Here is a 16,112-nt window from a genome sequence, read left to right on the forward strand (position 1 = left end):
TTAGCCACTAGTAACACCTAATACTATTAACATGGAAATTTGGTTCTTGTAACTTTCAAATTCTGTTTATTTTCAGTAAGGCGAATAGTTTAGTTGATTCCTTTTCCTGATTTTTATGTGCCATGACAGTGCCATCACATTAAAAGCAGGACTAACATAATGGTTTCACCAGTATTTCTCTGCCACTAGTAACAGCTCCAGCCCTTCCCAGTAGTCAGTTGATTGGTTACCTTAGATTCCTCTCTTCTCTAACCCCCTCTTCCCTCCCCAACATTAAGGCTTTTACCAAACAATATCCACCCAGGATTTTTTCTAATGCTAATTACTTACCCTTTATTTCCCTTCTGTGATAGGTCCCTTAAAGCATTTTGTGCACAGTGATAATCAGGGAGATTTGAATGCAAATGGACAGAGGTAATGGAGGGCAGATAGTAATTTTTTGTTGAAAACTGAGATCCGTTCAAGTCACCTTAAAGAAAAAAAACAAAGCTACATTTCAGAGATGCATTTTTTTAAAGAAGAATCTCCCTAAAGTACTATATATTTTAATAAATTAAGTGGATTTGTGATGAGGTGAGTTTAGAAAGTGAAGGCTGAACGACAAGTTGCTAGTACAAACTCTTTGATTGCCTGGAAGGCCAGAGAGAAAGGAACTATGCTTCTCTTACCAGTTCTGTGTAATAATAGATGCTGAATTAGATTTCTGGAACTCTTGTTCTTCCAAAGGTTTTCAAAGCCTTTTGCAAGCTCTAGCATGAGCATGTCAGTCCCTTGGTGTCCTTTTGCTTTATTTCCTGCCCTCATTGCCCCAGTTCCTATTAGGCTTCTGGCACATTTTAGACATTTGTGTCTGACTTGTTTTGGTTCTGTATTTTCCATGGGAGGATCTAATGACATCCTGTCTGTGGGCTAGCATGTTCCCCACTTGTTCTTTGCTAGGTGCTTAGTTCATGTGAAACAATGATTGTGTTTGGGAGAAAATAATATGACCTTCATCTCCTTGTCCTTGGAGTGTTGTGTAGTCCAAAACACTTCTTTTCTGTGATCATGCTGTAATGCAACACGGATCTACATGGAGAAAATAGGCTGGAAAATCATATCTGAGCATAATGTACCAGGAGGTCTGAAGAGGCTTGTTATGACAGCTCTCTGTAGTGGCATCAGGGATACATCTTGGCTGCTATTGAAAAATGTGGATGTGGCCAAACTTCCCTCATTAACTCAGATTCCTCCACTGTAAATGGCTGGTTATTGCCAGACCTATTGTAAATAACGTATCACTGTTGAATGGCACTGCTTACCCAGTTCTCAAGGAATCTTTAGTATGAAAGGAGCTATATAAATATGCAGTGCCATTAAGAAAAGAAACTAAAAGAGCTTAATATAGATATATTTCCAAGCTAAACCTATGAGGGAAAGATATAGCAAGCATCTGAAGTGAGCAGATAGAAAAACTGGAAGGAGGTACTTAGGGAGGTACAGAAGTTGAAATTAGGAAAAGGATTTCTAGCTGAAATATTGAGGCGTATGTTTTCTGAGTGAAATGTGTTAGATTGTGCAGTGTTCTCCATGGAAGTGGTGAGAGCCCCCTGAGGTGATGCATTTAAAACTAGATTGTTGAGGGTCAGGGCATGTCTACATGTGCATTAATGCACTTTTACTAAATCACGTTAAATTTATTACCTTCAATATGAGGTACTAAATACATGTGCAGTAGGTTGTTCTAATGCTCAGTAGTGCAAGTGCATGCTTTTTAAGTGACAATATGCAGTAACCTATTCTACTGCGCATTAGCTTATTAGCATAGTTTTATATGCACCACTTGAATGTGCAGTAGAATAGGCTACTGTTCATTAAAGCAAACATGTAGACATGCCTACGGAGACTTAACAAAAACCCAGGTAGATCTTTCTCTCTCTAACTTCTGTGTTGCTTCTGTGGTGTGTATAATTCATTAAGCAACATTTAAACACTAGAGTCCCTCCAGTTTATTCTGTAATTCATTAAATATGGATTAAAAACAAACTGGTTTTGGCAGAAATGTTAAGCTGTGACCCAGTTTCTCAAGAGTTACTGCAGACTTCAGTGGATTTTTTTTTTCACGTTCTGCCTCTCCTGGAAGATAGATGAATCTCCATTACATGCTGACTCTAGAGCAATTCCAGGACCAACTAGCTGGCTTTGGCTCTTTGCTACAAGCCAGTAAAAAATATTGCCAAAAGGTTTGAGGTTCAAATCCGCTGGGCTGCCAGAGCTCTTATTAACTTGTACCTTGCCATATTTTACAAGTGGCTGTCTTGCACAGGACATCTCAAGGGGCTGCTTTCCTAGTCTCTTAGCTGCTTTTTGTTGAAGTGGCAGAAATGAGGAGGTCAGTGAAATATGGTTTTTTGGGCAGGATTAAAGTGAAGCACACGGAAAGCTGCTTTTCCACAATAGACTTTGTTCTTCCAGTATGTCTTTGCTAATGCAGAAGTCCAGCTGCAGAAAGCTAATCCTCCAACTCTGCTTCTGTGACCAGCTGTAGTCAGAGCTCCCAGTTTTGGCCTCCTGCCCTCGTGGGCATAACAAACCAGTCTCACATGGTAAGCCCACCAGCTGACTCATCTTCCAGTGTCCAGAGATGTTTTGTTCATCTTCCAGATTGGACTCCCACACTCCGGGAATCGTTTCTCCTGGCAGACAGGTTTCAAGTGAGCCTTTTATTTTCCAAATTAGCTTGTTCCAATCTCTTGTGCGGCTAAGCAGGGGACTAGGCAAATGTTGCACATACAGTGTTGCTGTACTCTCTGTGAAGAGCACTTGGATTGGGCTGATAGGGAAACATTGCTGCTTAGACCAGGAAATGGAAAAAAGGAGCAGCAGCATATGCAGTATTTCATTTCCTTGCTTGAGGTTGCTTGCACTCAGTTGGGACAGATGAAAGGGGCCAACACCGGGTACAGTCTAGCAGGTTATTTCAGTTTTACCACAGAAGTGCAGTCAGTGCCTGGACAAGAGCCTGTGTGAAATGGCAAGAGATGGTGGGTTTTTAATTGCTCCTTGGACAAATCAGTGCCTGAAAATTCTACACGTGTCCTGTAACCCCTTGTTTTGCAGCCCTCAAAACTGTGAGCGTCCTCCAGAACTGTATTGTACAGCAAAGTGTTTTCCATCTTTCAGAGCTGTTGGAACTGTGGCCGCAAAGCCAGTGAGACCTGCAGTGGATGCAACATTGCCCGGTACTGTGGCTCTTTCTGCCAACACAAAGACTGGGAGAGGCATCATCGAATCTGTGGACAGGGGTTACACAGCCAGGTGAAGCCGCTTGCCCTGCCCACAGGGCGCTCCTCTGCAGCAGCTGCCAAAGCAGTCGATGGAGTACCAAGTCCAGCCCTGGAGAAGACCTCTGCAACCACCTCGCGATCTTCTACCCCAGCCTCTGTGACAGCAATAGACACGAATGGACTCTAAATAACAAGGTTTTGTTTAGTACATTTTATTAATTTTCCTATTTTTAGACCTAAAACCCCCTTACAGTTCACAACAATTTGTCAGAACTATACCAACTACTCTAGAACACTGATACTCTGGCTGTTTGTGGGGCTTTTCCCATGCCGTTATGCTCTCTTATAGTTCATAAGGAACTTATGCCAGCCTTGCCTCAACACTGGTCTCTAGCAAATCTTGCATCTAGAAAGCACATCACTAGGACTGTAAGGACTATGGTCTTTCCCTTTTTATTTTAATTTAACTTTATGGAAAGAGTTTTTTGCAGTGGCATGTGAGAGAACCAGGCTAGCCACATACAGTTAGGGATGTTCTAAATAAGGGTGATGTGTGCTGTACTCCTTTCTGCTGGGCAGCTAGGTTATCTGAATGGTCACCTTGCTCAGCTGCTCCTGTTGGATAGGCATTTAACTTACTTGAGGACACTGCATCTTATATGGCTCTGCGCCAGCAAAGCCAGCAGTCCCCACCAGTTATTTGGCAGAGCTGAGTATCCTCATGGGAGACTCTCATTTGCCAGTACAGTGTAAAATGAGCAGGTTTTTTTGGTTTTAACTCTCCCCACCTTCCCTCATGTCTGAGTGACTGAGAGACTGCAAGGACTGGTTACTCCAGAAGAGAAGAAGATTCTGTTCTGCTGAAGAAAGAATCTAAGTCACAAAACCTGAGTTGATAAGTTGATTGCTTTTATATAGCCCCCTTTTTAACTCCTTTCTATAAACGGACAGTCCAGTGTTTTATCAGTTTGGGTAGGAGCCGCTACATTCATGGACTGAATTCAGACCATACACAGACATTTCATAGTTGTCTAGTGCCCCTTCAGAGTGCATAGAGTTATTTTTGCTGTGCAGAAAGCACTTGTCCACTGCATGGAAATTGTTGGGTTTTGAGTTCTTGATTTTGTTTTTATTAAGCAAATCTTCATACTACTGCAAAGCATCATTTATAGTCTATTCTTTCCAAGCATATTAGCCAAACTATTTAAAAATAAAATCAGAACTTTATATTTCACATCAATTTTTAAAGCATCCAAGCCTAATGGAAATAGCAGAGCTCTGCTCAACCTGAATTCCAGCCATGTATTTTCCTTACCGGGATGCAACTCTTAACACCTGGTTGCACTGCAGTGTTTAATCATCTTGTTCAGCATTTAAAGCTGTTCTAAAGATGACTAATTAGACAATTGCAATCTAGCCAGATTGTAACATTCTGTCCAAATTTTACTAAACTGGCTATAAGTGGCTGGTTGGATGTGAAGGGAATCTTCTATCTAGGACACGATATGTGTCCAACATTGACCAAACTGGTTCAGTGTATGCAGGGCGTACGGAGTTTGCCTGGAGGATTCATCTAAAGATGCCCTACAAGAGCTTGTTAGAGATGTAGCTAATGCAACTGGAATTGGCATGTGCTTGATTCAAGATTCACACAGATTTCTCATGCTGCATACCAATAAGATCTAGAACATTGACTGTTGAATAGCGTTTGTTACCTAGACTTTTCTTGTGCGATCTTTGGATTGGTGCCAAACAAGGAAAATAGTTCCCAAATTCAATGTGATCGCTTAAAAAAAAAAAAAAAAAAAAGGAGAACCTGGTAACAAAGATGTACTTAATATTCCTTTGGCTGGCAAGAGGCAAAAAGCTAGCTCTCCATTGGCTGTCATTGGTATGTAATGGTAACAAAAGGAGGAAAGTTCAATCCAAAAATCTTCTGGTTTTGAAGAAAGCCACCAAAATATAATATTTGGAACCTGTAGTTTTGTCCTGCAGAAGATGATTACTCATCACAAGTCAACCACTTGCTGCAGTTATGGATTACAGATGCATGTAATGGCTGCTCCTGAAACATGATGAATATCAACTTTTCTGCTTCTTCAAGGAAGGACAGATTGGGCTTGCCTGTGGTGGGCAGGGAGGGAAAACTGTTGTTAATGTCCTGCTAATCTGAACTTGGACTTAGTCCTTCCCTGGGTGTGCACTGTTGCTATGTTTGGGTACAAGTATGTTCAGTTTATATCAGCTAAAAAAAAGTAGCTGATACCTCCTGGATAATGGAAACCTATTTGGAAACTATTCTTATTCTGTGTAAAATTCTCATTTCTGTTCCCTTTGTTCCTAATTGGTTTGCGGGTATTTGTAGAGAAGCAGTTTATCATATGTGGAGTCCTAGTCCCCTGGTTTGGGATCAAGCCTTTTTAGAACTCAAATTTATCCAGGGTTGGGGAGGAACAGAGAAGAAACTAAAGTATTTGTTTTCATGAAATCGTCCTTAGTCATGTACAGCTGGATTCTGCAGTCCCTAAACAATCAATGCTCCCCCTGAAGTCACAGGGAGGTTTAAAGATCTTCTTGATACAATGGGAAGCCCTAAAAACATTTAGTTGCCTCAGGTACCTAAGCTACATTGCCCCAATTAGTTGCAGCATCCCCTGCACTTACAGTTTTGAAATAATAAAGTTGTTAAATTTACCTAACGGCAACTGCTGTAAAATGAAGCCCAAAAGAATGAGAGAAACAGCACTATAAGGAATTGTTTGTAAATAGACTGTCTTCCATAGTTTTCATGCAACTTCAACAGCTCTCAATGTATTACAAAAAAACTTAATGAAAGTGTAACTGAATGAATACTAACAGTCATGATTAGAATGATTTTTTTAATGGAATGATAAATGTGAAATTCTGGTATGGAAAGACATGTTGGATTGAGTTCTCTATATTTTTTGTTCATTTAATTCTGTAATAGGAATTTGATATTTCATTCCTGTGCATAACTTATTTAATGTACTGTATAGAGGAACCCAAACTGTTACAGATGTTATTTAGTTTCTTCTACTCAAAGTAGTCAATAAAAAAGACTATATTCATCATACAGCTTCTACTTTGTCTCTCTCAAAAGAAATAGAGTTTTATGATGCAAAAAAAAGATGCCAGAATCCCTGAGGTTTCTGTAGGAATGGTGCCACAGACCCTCTTGGCTAACACGAACAATGGGAGAGAAAAACGGTATGTCCAATTTAGGCTGAGCTGTCAATGCAGCTCTGCCAGTGTACTGACACATACAAAGGGCCCCAAACCAATCCCACAAATGGCAAGCTCCAAACCTACTCAGGAAGCCTGGCTTTTTAGTACGGTAATCAACTACAAATATTTTTCTTCGGCCCCAGATTCCAGTAATACACCCATGTATTCCAGAATACAAAACACATACTTATTAGCCATAGTCAACCAGCTGATAGCTGAAAGAGCACTTGAATATGGAGATAAATATCACAGCCAAGGGATTGGCAGGATTTGCGAATTCTGTGTTATAAACACCGTTTCCGGTCACCTTAGTTCCACAATTTAATATTCCTCTCTTAAATAATTTGACATTAGCAAAGCAGAGGGGCAAGCCATGGTGATTTTCTTCATATGAAAGAAGACTAGAGAGGTTGTTGGACTGATAACTGGCTATAGAGCCTTATACCTTTACCTCACCAGTTCAAGTCCTACTTGAGCTTATGCTGGCCAATAATTTAGCTATTTTATAGCCTACGTGAGCTGAATTGCTTTCAGCTTGGTCCCTAATGGTCAGGGGTCTCCATCACACAAACCACCTTCACTAACTGATACCTCCCCTGGAAGTTGTCTCAGCAAAGAGACCAAGAATTTGTGATGGGCTTTGGAAATGAAAGGATCTTCTTCCCCCAAGAGAGCTCCAGGAGAGAGGTGGGAGAGATCAGACAGATTCATAGATATTAGGGTTGGAAGGGACCTTAGCAGATCATCTAGTCCAACCCCCTGCCATGGGCAGGAAAGAGCGCTAGGGTTAGATGCCCCAGCCAGGTGCCTCTCTAGCCTCTTCTTAAAGACCCCTAAGGTACCACCTCCCTTGGAAGCCCATTCCAGATTTTGGCAACCCTCACCGTAAAGTTCTTCCTGATGTCTAACCTAAATCTGCTCTCCATCAGTTTGTGGCCATTGTTCCTAGTTACTCCAAGGGGTTCCCTGGTAAGCAGAGCATCTCCAATTCCTTGCTGCCCCACCCTGGTGAACTTGTAGGTAGCCACAAGATCACCCCTCAGCCTTCTCTTTTGGAGGCTGAAGAGATCCAGGGCCCTCAATCTCTTCTCACAGGGCTTTGCCTGCAGACCCCTAACCATATGAGTGGCCCTCCTCTGGACCCTCTCAAGGTTATCCACATCCCTCTTGAAGTGTGGCACCCAAAACTGGATGCAGTACTCCAACTGTGCCCTGACTAATACTGTATAAAGGGGAAGCATCATCTCCTTGGACCTGTTTGTCACGCATCTGCTAATGCATGATAAAGTGCAATTAGCTTTATTGATCACTTCATTATATTGATGACTCATGTTCATCTTGGAGTCAACAGTGACTCCCAAGATTCCTTTCTGCTGCTGTGCTGTTGAGAAGGTCCTCCCCCAGCCTGTAAGCATGCTGGTGATTCCTTCTTCCTAGGTGCAGTACCTTGCATTTGTCCTCATTGAACTGCATCCTATTCTGTTTCACCCATTTTTCCAACCTGTCTAGATCCATCTGGATTTGCTTCCTACCTTCAGGTGTGTTAACTTTACCCCATAATTTGGTATCATCTGCAAATTTGGACAGAGTACTTTCCATGCCCTCATCCAAGTCACTGATGAAAACATTGAACAGCACCAGTTCAAAGACTGAGCCTTGTGGGACTCCATTACCCACATCTTTCGAGGTCTGTACTGACCCATTCACCGCCACTCTCTGGGTGCGACCCCTAAGGCAATTTGCCACCCACCTGGCTCTGTAATCATCTACGTCACAGTCGCTCAGTTTACCTATAAAAATATAATGAGATACTGTATCAAAGGCCTTCTCAAAATCCAAGTAGATGACATCCACCTCCATTCATGCATCTAAGCATTTTGTGACCAGATCATAAAAAGAAACAAGGTCAGTCAGGCAGAATCTACCTGCTATGAATCCATGCTGATTGCCCTTTTAACATTGCTTTCCCCTCTGGACTCCCACAAATGTGATCCTTAATAATTTTTTCAAAGATTTTCCCAAGGGTAAAGATGAAACTAACTGGTTTACAGTTACCTAGATCCTCCTTCCTCCCCTTCTTGAAAACAGGGACCACATTGGCCCTTTTCCAGTCCTCTGGGACCTGGCCTGAGCACCAAGAGTGCTCAAACAGCTGTGCCAGTGGTTCTGCTATGACACTGGCCAGTTCCTTCAGCACACTTAGATGAAGATCATCCAGTCTTGCTGACTTAAACACATCCAGCCCCTCCAAGTGTCTCTTCACTAAGTCGGTGCTAACAGTTGGTAGGCTGGTTTCGCCTTTATGCCTGCCTCTTGGGAGATTTGTGCTGATCCAAGTTCAGGAATACAGAGGCAAAAACTCATTGAAGAGCTTAGCTCATCCTCCCCCGCCCTCCCTCCCCCCCACTAATTGCCCTAGTTTGTTTTGTAGGAGGCCTATGCTGCCTTGCACCTCCTTTTTGCTCCCTATATTCCTAAAGGACTTCTTGTTGTCTTTAATTTTTGTTGCCAGCCTAAGTTCCATTTCTGCTTTGGCCTTTCTGAATGCCTCCCTGCAAGCACAGGCCAAGTAGGTATACTCCACTTTGGTAGCTACCCCCTACTTCCACAGCCTATATGCTTCTTTTTTGCCACTAGGCTTTCCTGGACAGCATTGAAAGAAGCCTAAATCTAGTTATTCATTGGCATTAAAAATGAAACTTTATTAACCCCAGTGGTCAAACTGGCACCTAGTGTATTTTCTCACATATGACATGCACCTTTTCCCCAAAATCAGCCCCCAGAAATTGGGGTGCATGTATTAACCAGGCAAATTTATTTTCTGCTCAGGGCAGAAGCACCTTGTTTTGATTATTACTCTACAGCATAGCAGTTGTGGCATTACTATCCAGGCAACTGAGGGAGTCAGTTGACTTAATGGCTTCTTATTATTCACTCCAGTGATATTAATGATTGTTTCTCCTTTTAATGGTCTTGATGTCCACTAATCAAAATTTCTTAGGGCAATTTTGCTGTCTGTTAGCTGCTCCTAATCTGTCTCCCATTATTTCACAGCCTTGGAGACTCTTTAGGTCTTTTCAAAATAATATCCATCTCCATCCATGGAGATTGGTCTTAAGCAGCAGCTAGGGTTTCAGCTTTAGCTGAGCAGGAAAAGAGACGGTAAGTGAACTGAAGATAAGGCTTTGTCGCTGCTCTATGCAGATGTAACTCTGGAAAATTTCTGTTTCTTCATTCTGCCCTTCAAGACCACACTGCATGTTATATTCCAGGGTGTGTTGTATGCAAGACTGGAAGCAACCTACAAGACAAAATGGAAGCCAGTCCCCCAGTGCTTCAAAGCTGCCAGCCACAGTTGAGAATGAACCCTATCGCTTCTCTTCCCTCAACCCCATTCTCCCCTGGGTGAGCAGGGACTGAGGCCAGGGAACTAAATAGCGCTTAAACATAAATATTTCCCAATGCTGCCCCATGATACTCTGATTCTATTTGAAATATATCTTTATTTTACCCCCCAGCTCTTGCCTTTCAGTTGAGTCTGTAATGTTGAGGTGCTCCTAGTTGAATTTCCTTCACTTGTAGTAAAATAGGGAGTAGCAGGATATGGAAACCTAGTTATCATTACATGTATTTTTAAACAAGAACAGGACTCTTCTATTTCATTTGTTGATAGGTGTCACAGAATGGTCTCATACTTATAGCACAAGAGAGGGGCTCCAAAGATCCCACAGTTGTTTGTAGCCCTGACCCTAAGCAAGTTATTCAGGGCCTAATCTGACACAAGGCTAACCTGTATCAGCCAATGCAGTACACAAGCTGGTAGAAAAGACTGAAGTGTTGCATTGCCAAATCAGTGTTGAAGTTCTAATAGATGCTGTGAGGCATGTTACCATCCTGAATGCAGGCAGGAGGAACAACAGAAGCAACAAGTCTCTTGTTCTCACTCACATATGGAGATTGTGCAAGAAGATATTCTTTTTTCTCTTGAAGCGAGAACATGACATTAAGTGATTGATGAACTAGAAACCAGTTTTGCATGGAAAAAATGTGTAGAGTCTAAAAGATACACCTGAAAGATATTGCAATTTAATAGAAGATGAAGGTAGTGAACATCCTCTGACCCCACTGAAGCAAATGAAGCAAGAACTTCAGACTTATTACAAGACAGCAATTCATTTTCAGCACCAAAGAAATGCAGATCTTCCACTCCTTGTCCTCTGAACTGTGATAACTGGTAAAACCATACAAGGAGTTGTAACTTTGCATATAAAGGATGAGGAAGCTATTGGTCTGTAGTTCAGAGAAGAGTTCTTGGGTACACAAAACTTGTACTATACTGGTTTCAAGATCAAACGGATCAGGAAGTTATAGTCAGTATGAAGGGATACAGCAACTTGAATGATGAGCAAGCCCAAAAATGTGTTCTTGATAGCCTTTACACACTGATCTGTTTGATTTTGAAAGATGACAATGACAACTGAATGGGCAAAAAGCTAACACCAAACTATGTTGGGTTAGACTTGATGATAAATCAGGCAACTAGATCTAAGAAGCTGGTACAATACAAACTGGTACACTTAAATATAGAGGGAAGTCTGGGTGACCATCATGTTTACTGTTGGACATAAGGCAGACAAATCCAATAGCAGGACTGAAGTCTCCGACTTCAAAATGCAAATTTCAACAAGCTTAGGTCACTAGTAGGGGAAGTGCTATGGGATCAGGGACCGGAGGCAAAAGGTGTGCATGAAAAGTTGTTGTTCCTTAAGGACACAATCCTTAAAGGACAAAGGAAATCCATTCCCATGTGGAGAAAAGGTAACACAAGGACTGGGAAGCCCTCTTGGCTAAACAGAGAGAAATCCTCAATGCTCTTAAGAAAGAAGAGGCTTATAAACAATGGAAGCTCAGAGCGGGTCCCAAGGAGGACTATTCCACAACAGCCTACATTTGCAGGGAGCAGATAAGAAAGGCTAAAGCAGCGACCGAACTTAGATTAGCAACAGGAATCGAAACAACAAGAAGTCCTTCTTTAGGTATATAGTAAACAGGAGGAAAACAAATGGGAGTGTGGGGCTATTGCTCAACAACTCAGGAGAGCTGGTTACCGGCATCAAGGAGAAAGCTAAACTCCTGAACGACTACTTTGCCTTGTCCTTTCACCGAACCAAGGGGAAAACAATGCCGGGTATAGTACAGGACAAACACAGTAGGAATAATCACCTTCCTACTATTGCTGTAGAATTGGTGTATGACCAATTTAAAAAATTACACATATACAAGTCAGTGGAACCAAATGGTCTTCATCCAAGAGTGCTGAAGGAGCTGGCCTAAGTCATTGCGAACCCCTGGTGAAACTTGCACAACTCATAGCACTCTGGAGGAGTCCCTGAGGACTGGAAGAGGCCAATGTTGTGCCCATCCACAAGAAGGGCAGGAGGGAGGACCTGGGTAACTATAGGCCTATCAGCATAACTTCCATCCTAGGGAAAATCCTAGAAGAGTTCATCAAGGAGTCTATCTGCAATAAGCTTGCAGAAGGTAAGATTCTGAATGATAGCCAGCATGGCTTTATCACAGGTAGGTCTTGCCTTACCAGTCTTATCTCCTTCTATGACCAGGTAACTCGCCACCTGGACACGCGACAGCATGTGGACATTGTATACCTAGACTTCCAAAAGGTCTTTGATCTAGTATCCCACGATGTCCTCACGAGAAAATTGGAGGATTGAGGGCTTAACTCCGAGACATTCAGGTGGGTGAGAAAGTGGCTGCAAGACAACTCAGAGAGTTGTAGTGCACAGATCTATGTCTGGCGAGAAGTGGGCAGCGGTGTCTCACAGGGGTCGGTGCTTGGTCCAGTACTTCAACATCTTTTTTAACAGTTTGGATGCAGGGGTGAAGAGCTCACTGGACAAGCTTAAGAATGTCCAAAAAAGAATCACCCGTATGATCACAGTCTTAGACAGCAAGCCATACAAGGAAAGGCTGAGGGATCTGGGACTCTTCAACGTGAGGAAAAGAAGGTTGAGAGGGGACCTGGTAGCAGCTTACTGCTACACAAGAGGAGCACATCAAGGGGTCAGTGAGCACCTGTTCACCAGGGCACCCTTGGGTAAAACTAGGAGTAATGTCCACAAACTCCTGGAAGACCGATTCAGGCTCAACATTAGAAAAAACTTCTTCACAGTCTGGGTGTCCAGACTGTGGAATAAGCTCCCTCCAGGGGTGGTACAATCACCTACCTTGGAAATCTTCAAGAGGGGATTAGACAGTCACCTTGCTGGGGGTCACCTGGCCCCCACTTATCTTTCCTGTTGGTGCAGGGGACTGGACCTGATGATCTTTCAAGGTCCCTTCCAACCTTACAATTGATGAATCTATGAAAAGTCTCCACACTGCTGGATGCAGCATACTGTATGACACAGTTTATCATATCAAGACCACCATTGTTGAGAAAAAAATTAAAGGAATTCAGGAAAAAAGTTATCTCACGGAATCTCATTCCCAGTTGTTTTGTTCAGTTTTCATCAGACTGTACTGACATCTTAGAGGAGACACTGGATGAAAAACAAACATTTAATGGAATCAAATTGTACCATTTCAAAGAGGACCATCAAAACCAGTTGAGATTGAAGAACACACCTATGTAATAGGAAGGAAAAAACCTTGAAAGATGGCCTGAATTCAACAAAGTCATTCTGGTGATGAAGACCCATAACAAGTCACTTGCATGAGCAAGTTACTACCTATCCATAGCATGGGTAGTAAATGAAAAGCTTGACAACACAGCTGTTCAACAGATGTCAACAGAACTACCATGAGTACATGGGTATTTCACAACCATGGGTACATGGGTACTTCACTAAACAATTGCAGGATGCCTAGAACAACAACACACAGTCATAATGTTTTATCAGGCATTGTATTACATAGTGAATGAACTTATGTGAGCTTAGCCAGAAGAGATTGAAGGGGTAATCATTCAACTGGAAGGTTTTCATATTTTCATGGTTTACCTAACAGTAATTGGTCAGCATTTCATCACTTCAGGACTTGAAGATTGTTGGACAGAAAGCAGATTATTTTCAGACAACACTTCCCAATAGAATGAAAGAAAAATTGTATAACTGTACTATCGGAGCACACAAGGTAACATTTGAAGCAATTTGGCAGATATTGATAAAAAAATTAATTGTGTGGCTGTCCAGTTCAAGCAAAGGATTAGATTATGTTGTTGTTCACCAACTTTCTAGTAGCATAGCTGTAGCATTCAGAAACGATGACTGCAAAGCAGGAAGGAATATGATGAAAGAACTATTAGTGCATTTGCCAACAATTGTCACTCTGCTTCAAGAATTTGAATGTACCCACCAAGGTACATTCAAGCACTGGATGAACTATTTGGAAGTTTGCATACTCTCTTGTGCTTCATCAGGGTCGAATGTGAAGGCAACTGGCATGAGCATTTACATCCCTTTGAAGAAATGCTTCCGCTGATAGCTGTGCATAATCATATCAATTACACAAGTTAGGGTCAAGTACTTTTCCTTGAATGTATGAAGGATTTAGCAAATTTTGCTCCTACAGTCTATGCTGAGTTTGTGGAGGGATTTGGGGTCAAGACAACTAATGTCCCATTCCAATAGAGCACATTAACAAGGTCTCCAAAACTGCTGATGGCATAATAAACATAACACACAACAAATCAGCTAGAAAATGATGAGAGCTGAATTGCAATGAAAGGGGTCACCTAATCAAGATGATAAATGAAATAGTTGGGCTCAATACAACATCTTTCAATCATAAGGAAAGGTGAAGGTTATGACTGAAATGAGATTACAACCAAGTCAGGTTGCTACAAGAGAAGTTCAAAAGGTTCCACTTATTTAAGGTTTCTGTGAATGTTGAGCTGGTACTGTAGTTGTTGCTGTTACTCCCTGGTTCATAGTCATGATGCTGTTTTTACTCACCCATCACACCTTGATGGAAAAACAGATATAATGAGAAAAGACCACAGAGTTTAGCAGGTGTTCTCCTTAAGATGCCTTGGGATACTGACTGTAGTCTCTTCACAGGGCTCCAACCTCCTCTTCACCCTGTCCTGACCACACCTATGCTATCCAAGCCTTTGATGTCACTTCAGCTGCTTTGTCCCTCTCTCTTCATCTGGTGGGGTCTTGTGGCCAAGAGAGTCCCCTTTGTCCCCTTTTTTGTCCTGCCACAATTATCCCTAGGGAGATGGCAGATTAAACATGAGTCTTCCGCTCGTCAGTTCATGTGCCCTTTAAATCCTCAGGGTAACAGCCTCTGGGATTCCTTAGTAATTTAGGCAGCTGCCTACAGTTACATTGTTGGTTGCTGATCCTTTTCCCTACATTACACACACACTTGAGGAGTTTGACTGCCTCCCTGCAGCTCCTTACGCTGGCTCCTCCAGTCTCTTCGCACACAGGCAGACCCTTCCCTGGGTCAGCACTCACCTGGACCACCACTAGCCTACTCCTTCTGGCTGTTGCTTCGGGTCCTTCAGCTTTGGTGAGTACCTGCTTCCAGCATTGCTCAGCTCATCACTTCTGCTTTGTGCCTCATCATGGCACCACCAATTTCCCCGGGGGGCAAACTGCCTTTTCCCCCTGCATGCCTTTTTCCTCCTGACTCCTGCCCCAGGGGCCAAGCTGCCCAGTCTCTGCTTTCACATGCGGTCCTGCCAGGATCTGGGCAGTGCTTCATTGGGAACACCCGGGTTCCTGTGCCCAACATCATTCTGCTGTGGTCCAGCCATGGGCAAGATTTTTTCTTTGTTCTTACTGGCATATCCTCTTTTTCCCCATGACAGGCACTGTCTGGTGCCCTATTACAGTTTCCAGTGATGATCTGTTATATATTTCTATGGCAGATGTTGTGCTGGAAGATAGTGCATTAGACATTCTGAGTACATGTGACAAATGGAAGAGAAATCATGAACACCATTATCCAGAAATGTCTGACTGCAGATGCTGTTGAGGCTTCTATGCAACTTAACCCAAATCAAAATTGATAACCTTCAAGGATGTAAAGTCAACTGTGGGACAGCACAGCAAAATGAAACAGGCACAGAATGCAAAGAAGATCCGGCAAAGACTACTCACAGCAGTTGCAGCAGGTAGAAGGCTCAATGTGCACTCTCTGCTATAGCATGAACTATCTGGAGACCCTCTGTCACTTTTTAAACCTGACAACATGGCTGAAAAAGCAGCCTTGTCACAAATCTTGCTTAGCAATAAAGCAGTAACTGTTCTCCCAGATGCTATTTAAGAGAAATCAGCTGTTATTATTGACAGTACAGCTCTTGTACAGAGAATAGGAAAGCCAAAATTGCATGAACATTTGGAAATTTGGCTGATTCCTTTGCGCAGCAAATGTTTGCCAACTATTCCAACACGTGTGATTGAATTTCATAGATTTCATAGACATTAGGGCTGGAAGGGACCTCGGAAGATCATCCAGTCCAGCCCCCCACCCGAAGGGCAGGAAGTCAGCTGGGGTCATAGGATCCCAGCAAGATAAGCAACCAATTTACTCTTGAAGGTGTTCAATGTAGGTGCTTGAACCACCTCC

The 16,112-nt window shown here is 42.5% G+C and overlaps 1 protein-coding gene across 3 annotated transcripts in view; it reads left to right on the forward strand.

Annotated features, from left to right (window-relative positions):
* CBFA2T2 (CBFA2/RUNX1 translocation partner 2) overlaps positions 1 to 6,360 on the forward strand; it is a 118,521-nt gene extending 112,161 nt beyond the window's left edge. For all 3 annotated transcript variants that reach the window (XM_019539709.1, XM_019539710.1, XM_019539712.1), the window contains exon 11: positions 3,163 to 6,360. In XM_019539709.1, coding sequence (XP_019395254.1) covers positions 3,163 to 3,453 — 291 coding nt within the window. In that variant the 3' untranslated portion in view covers positions 3,454 to 6,360. The remainder of the gene's footprint in view (positions 1 to 3,162) is intronic.
* Positions 6,361 to 16,112: the final 9,752 nt, after the last annotated feature.

The sequence above is a fragment of the Crocodylus porosus genome, unplaced genomic scaffold, assembly GCF_001723895.1.
Source record: "Crocodylus porosus isolate Cpor-Errol unplaced genomic scaffold, CroPor_comp1, whole genome shotgun sequence".
Lineage (NCBI taxonomy): Eukaryota > Metazoa > Chordata > Crocodylia > Crocodylidae > Crocodylus > Crocodylus porosus.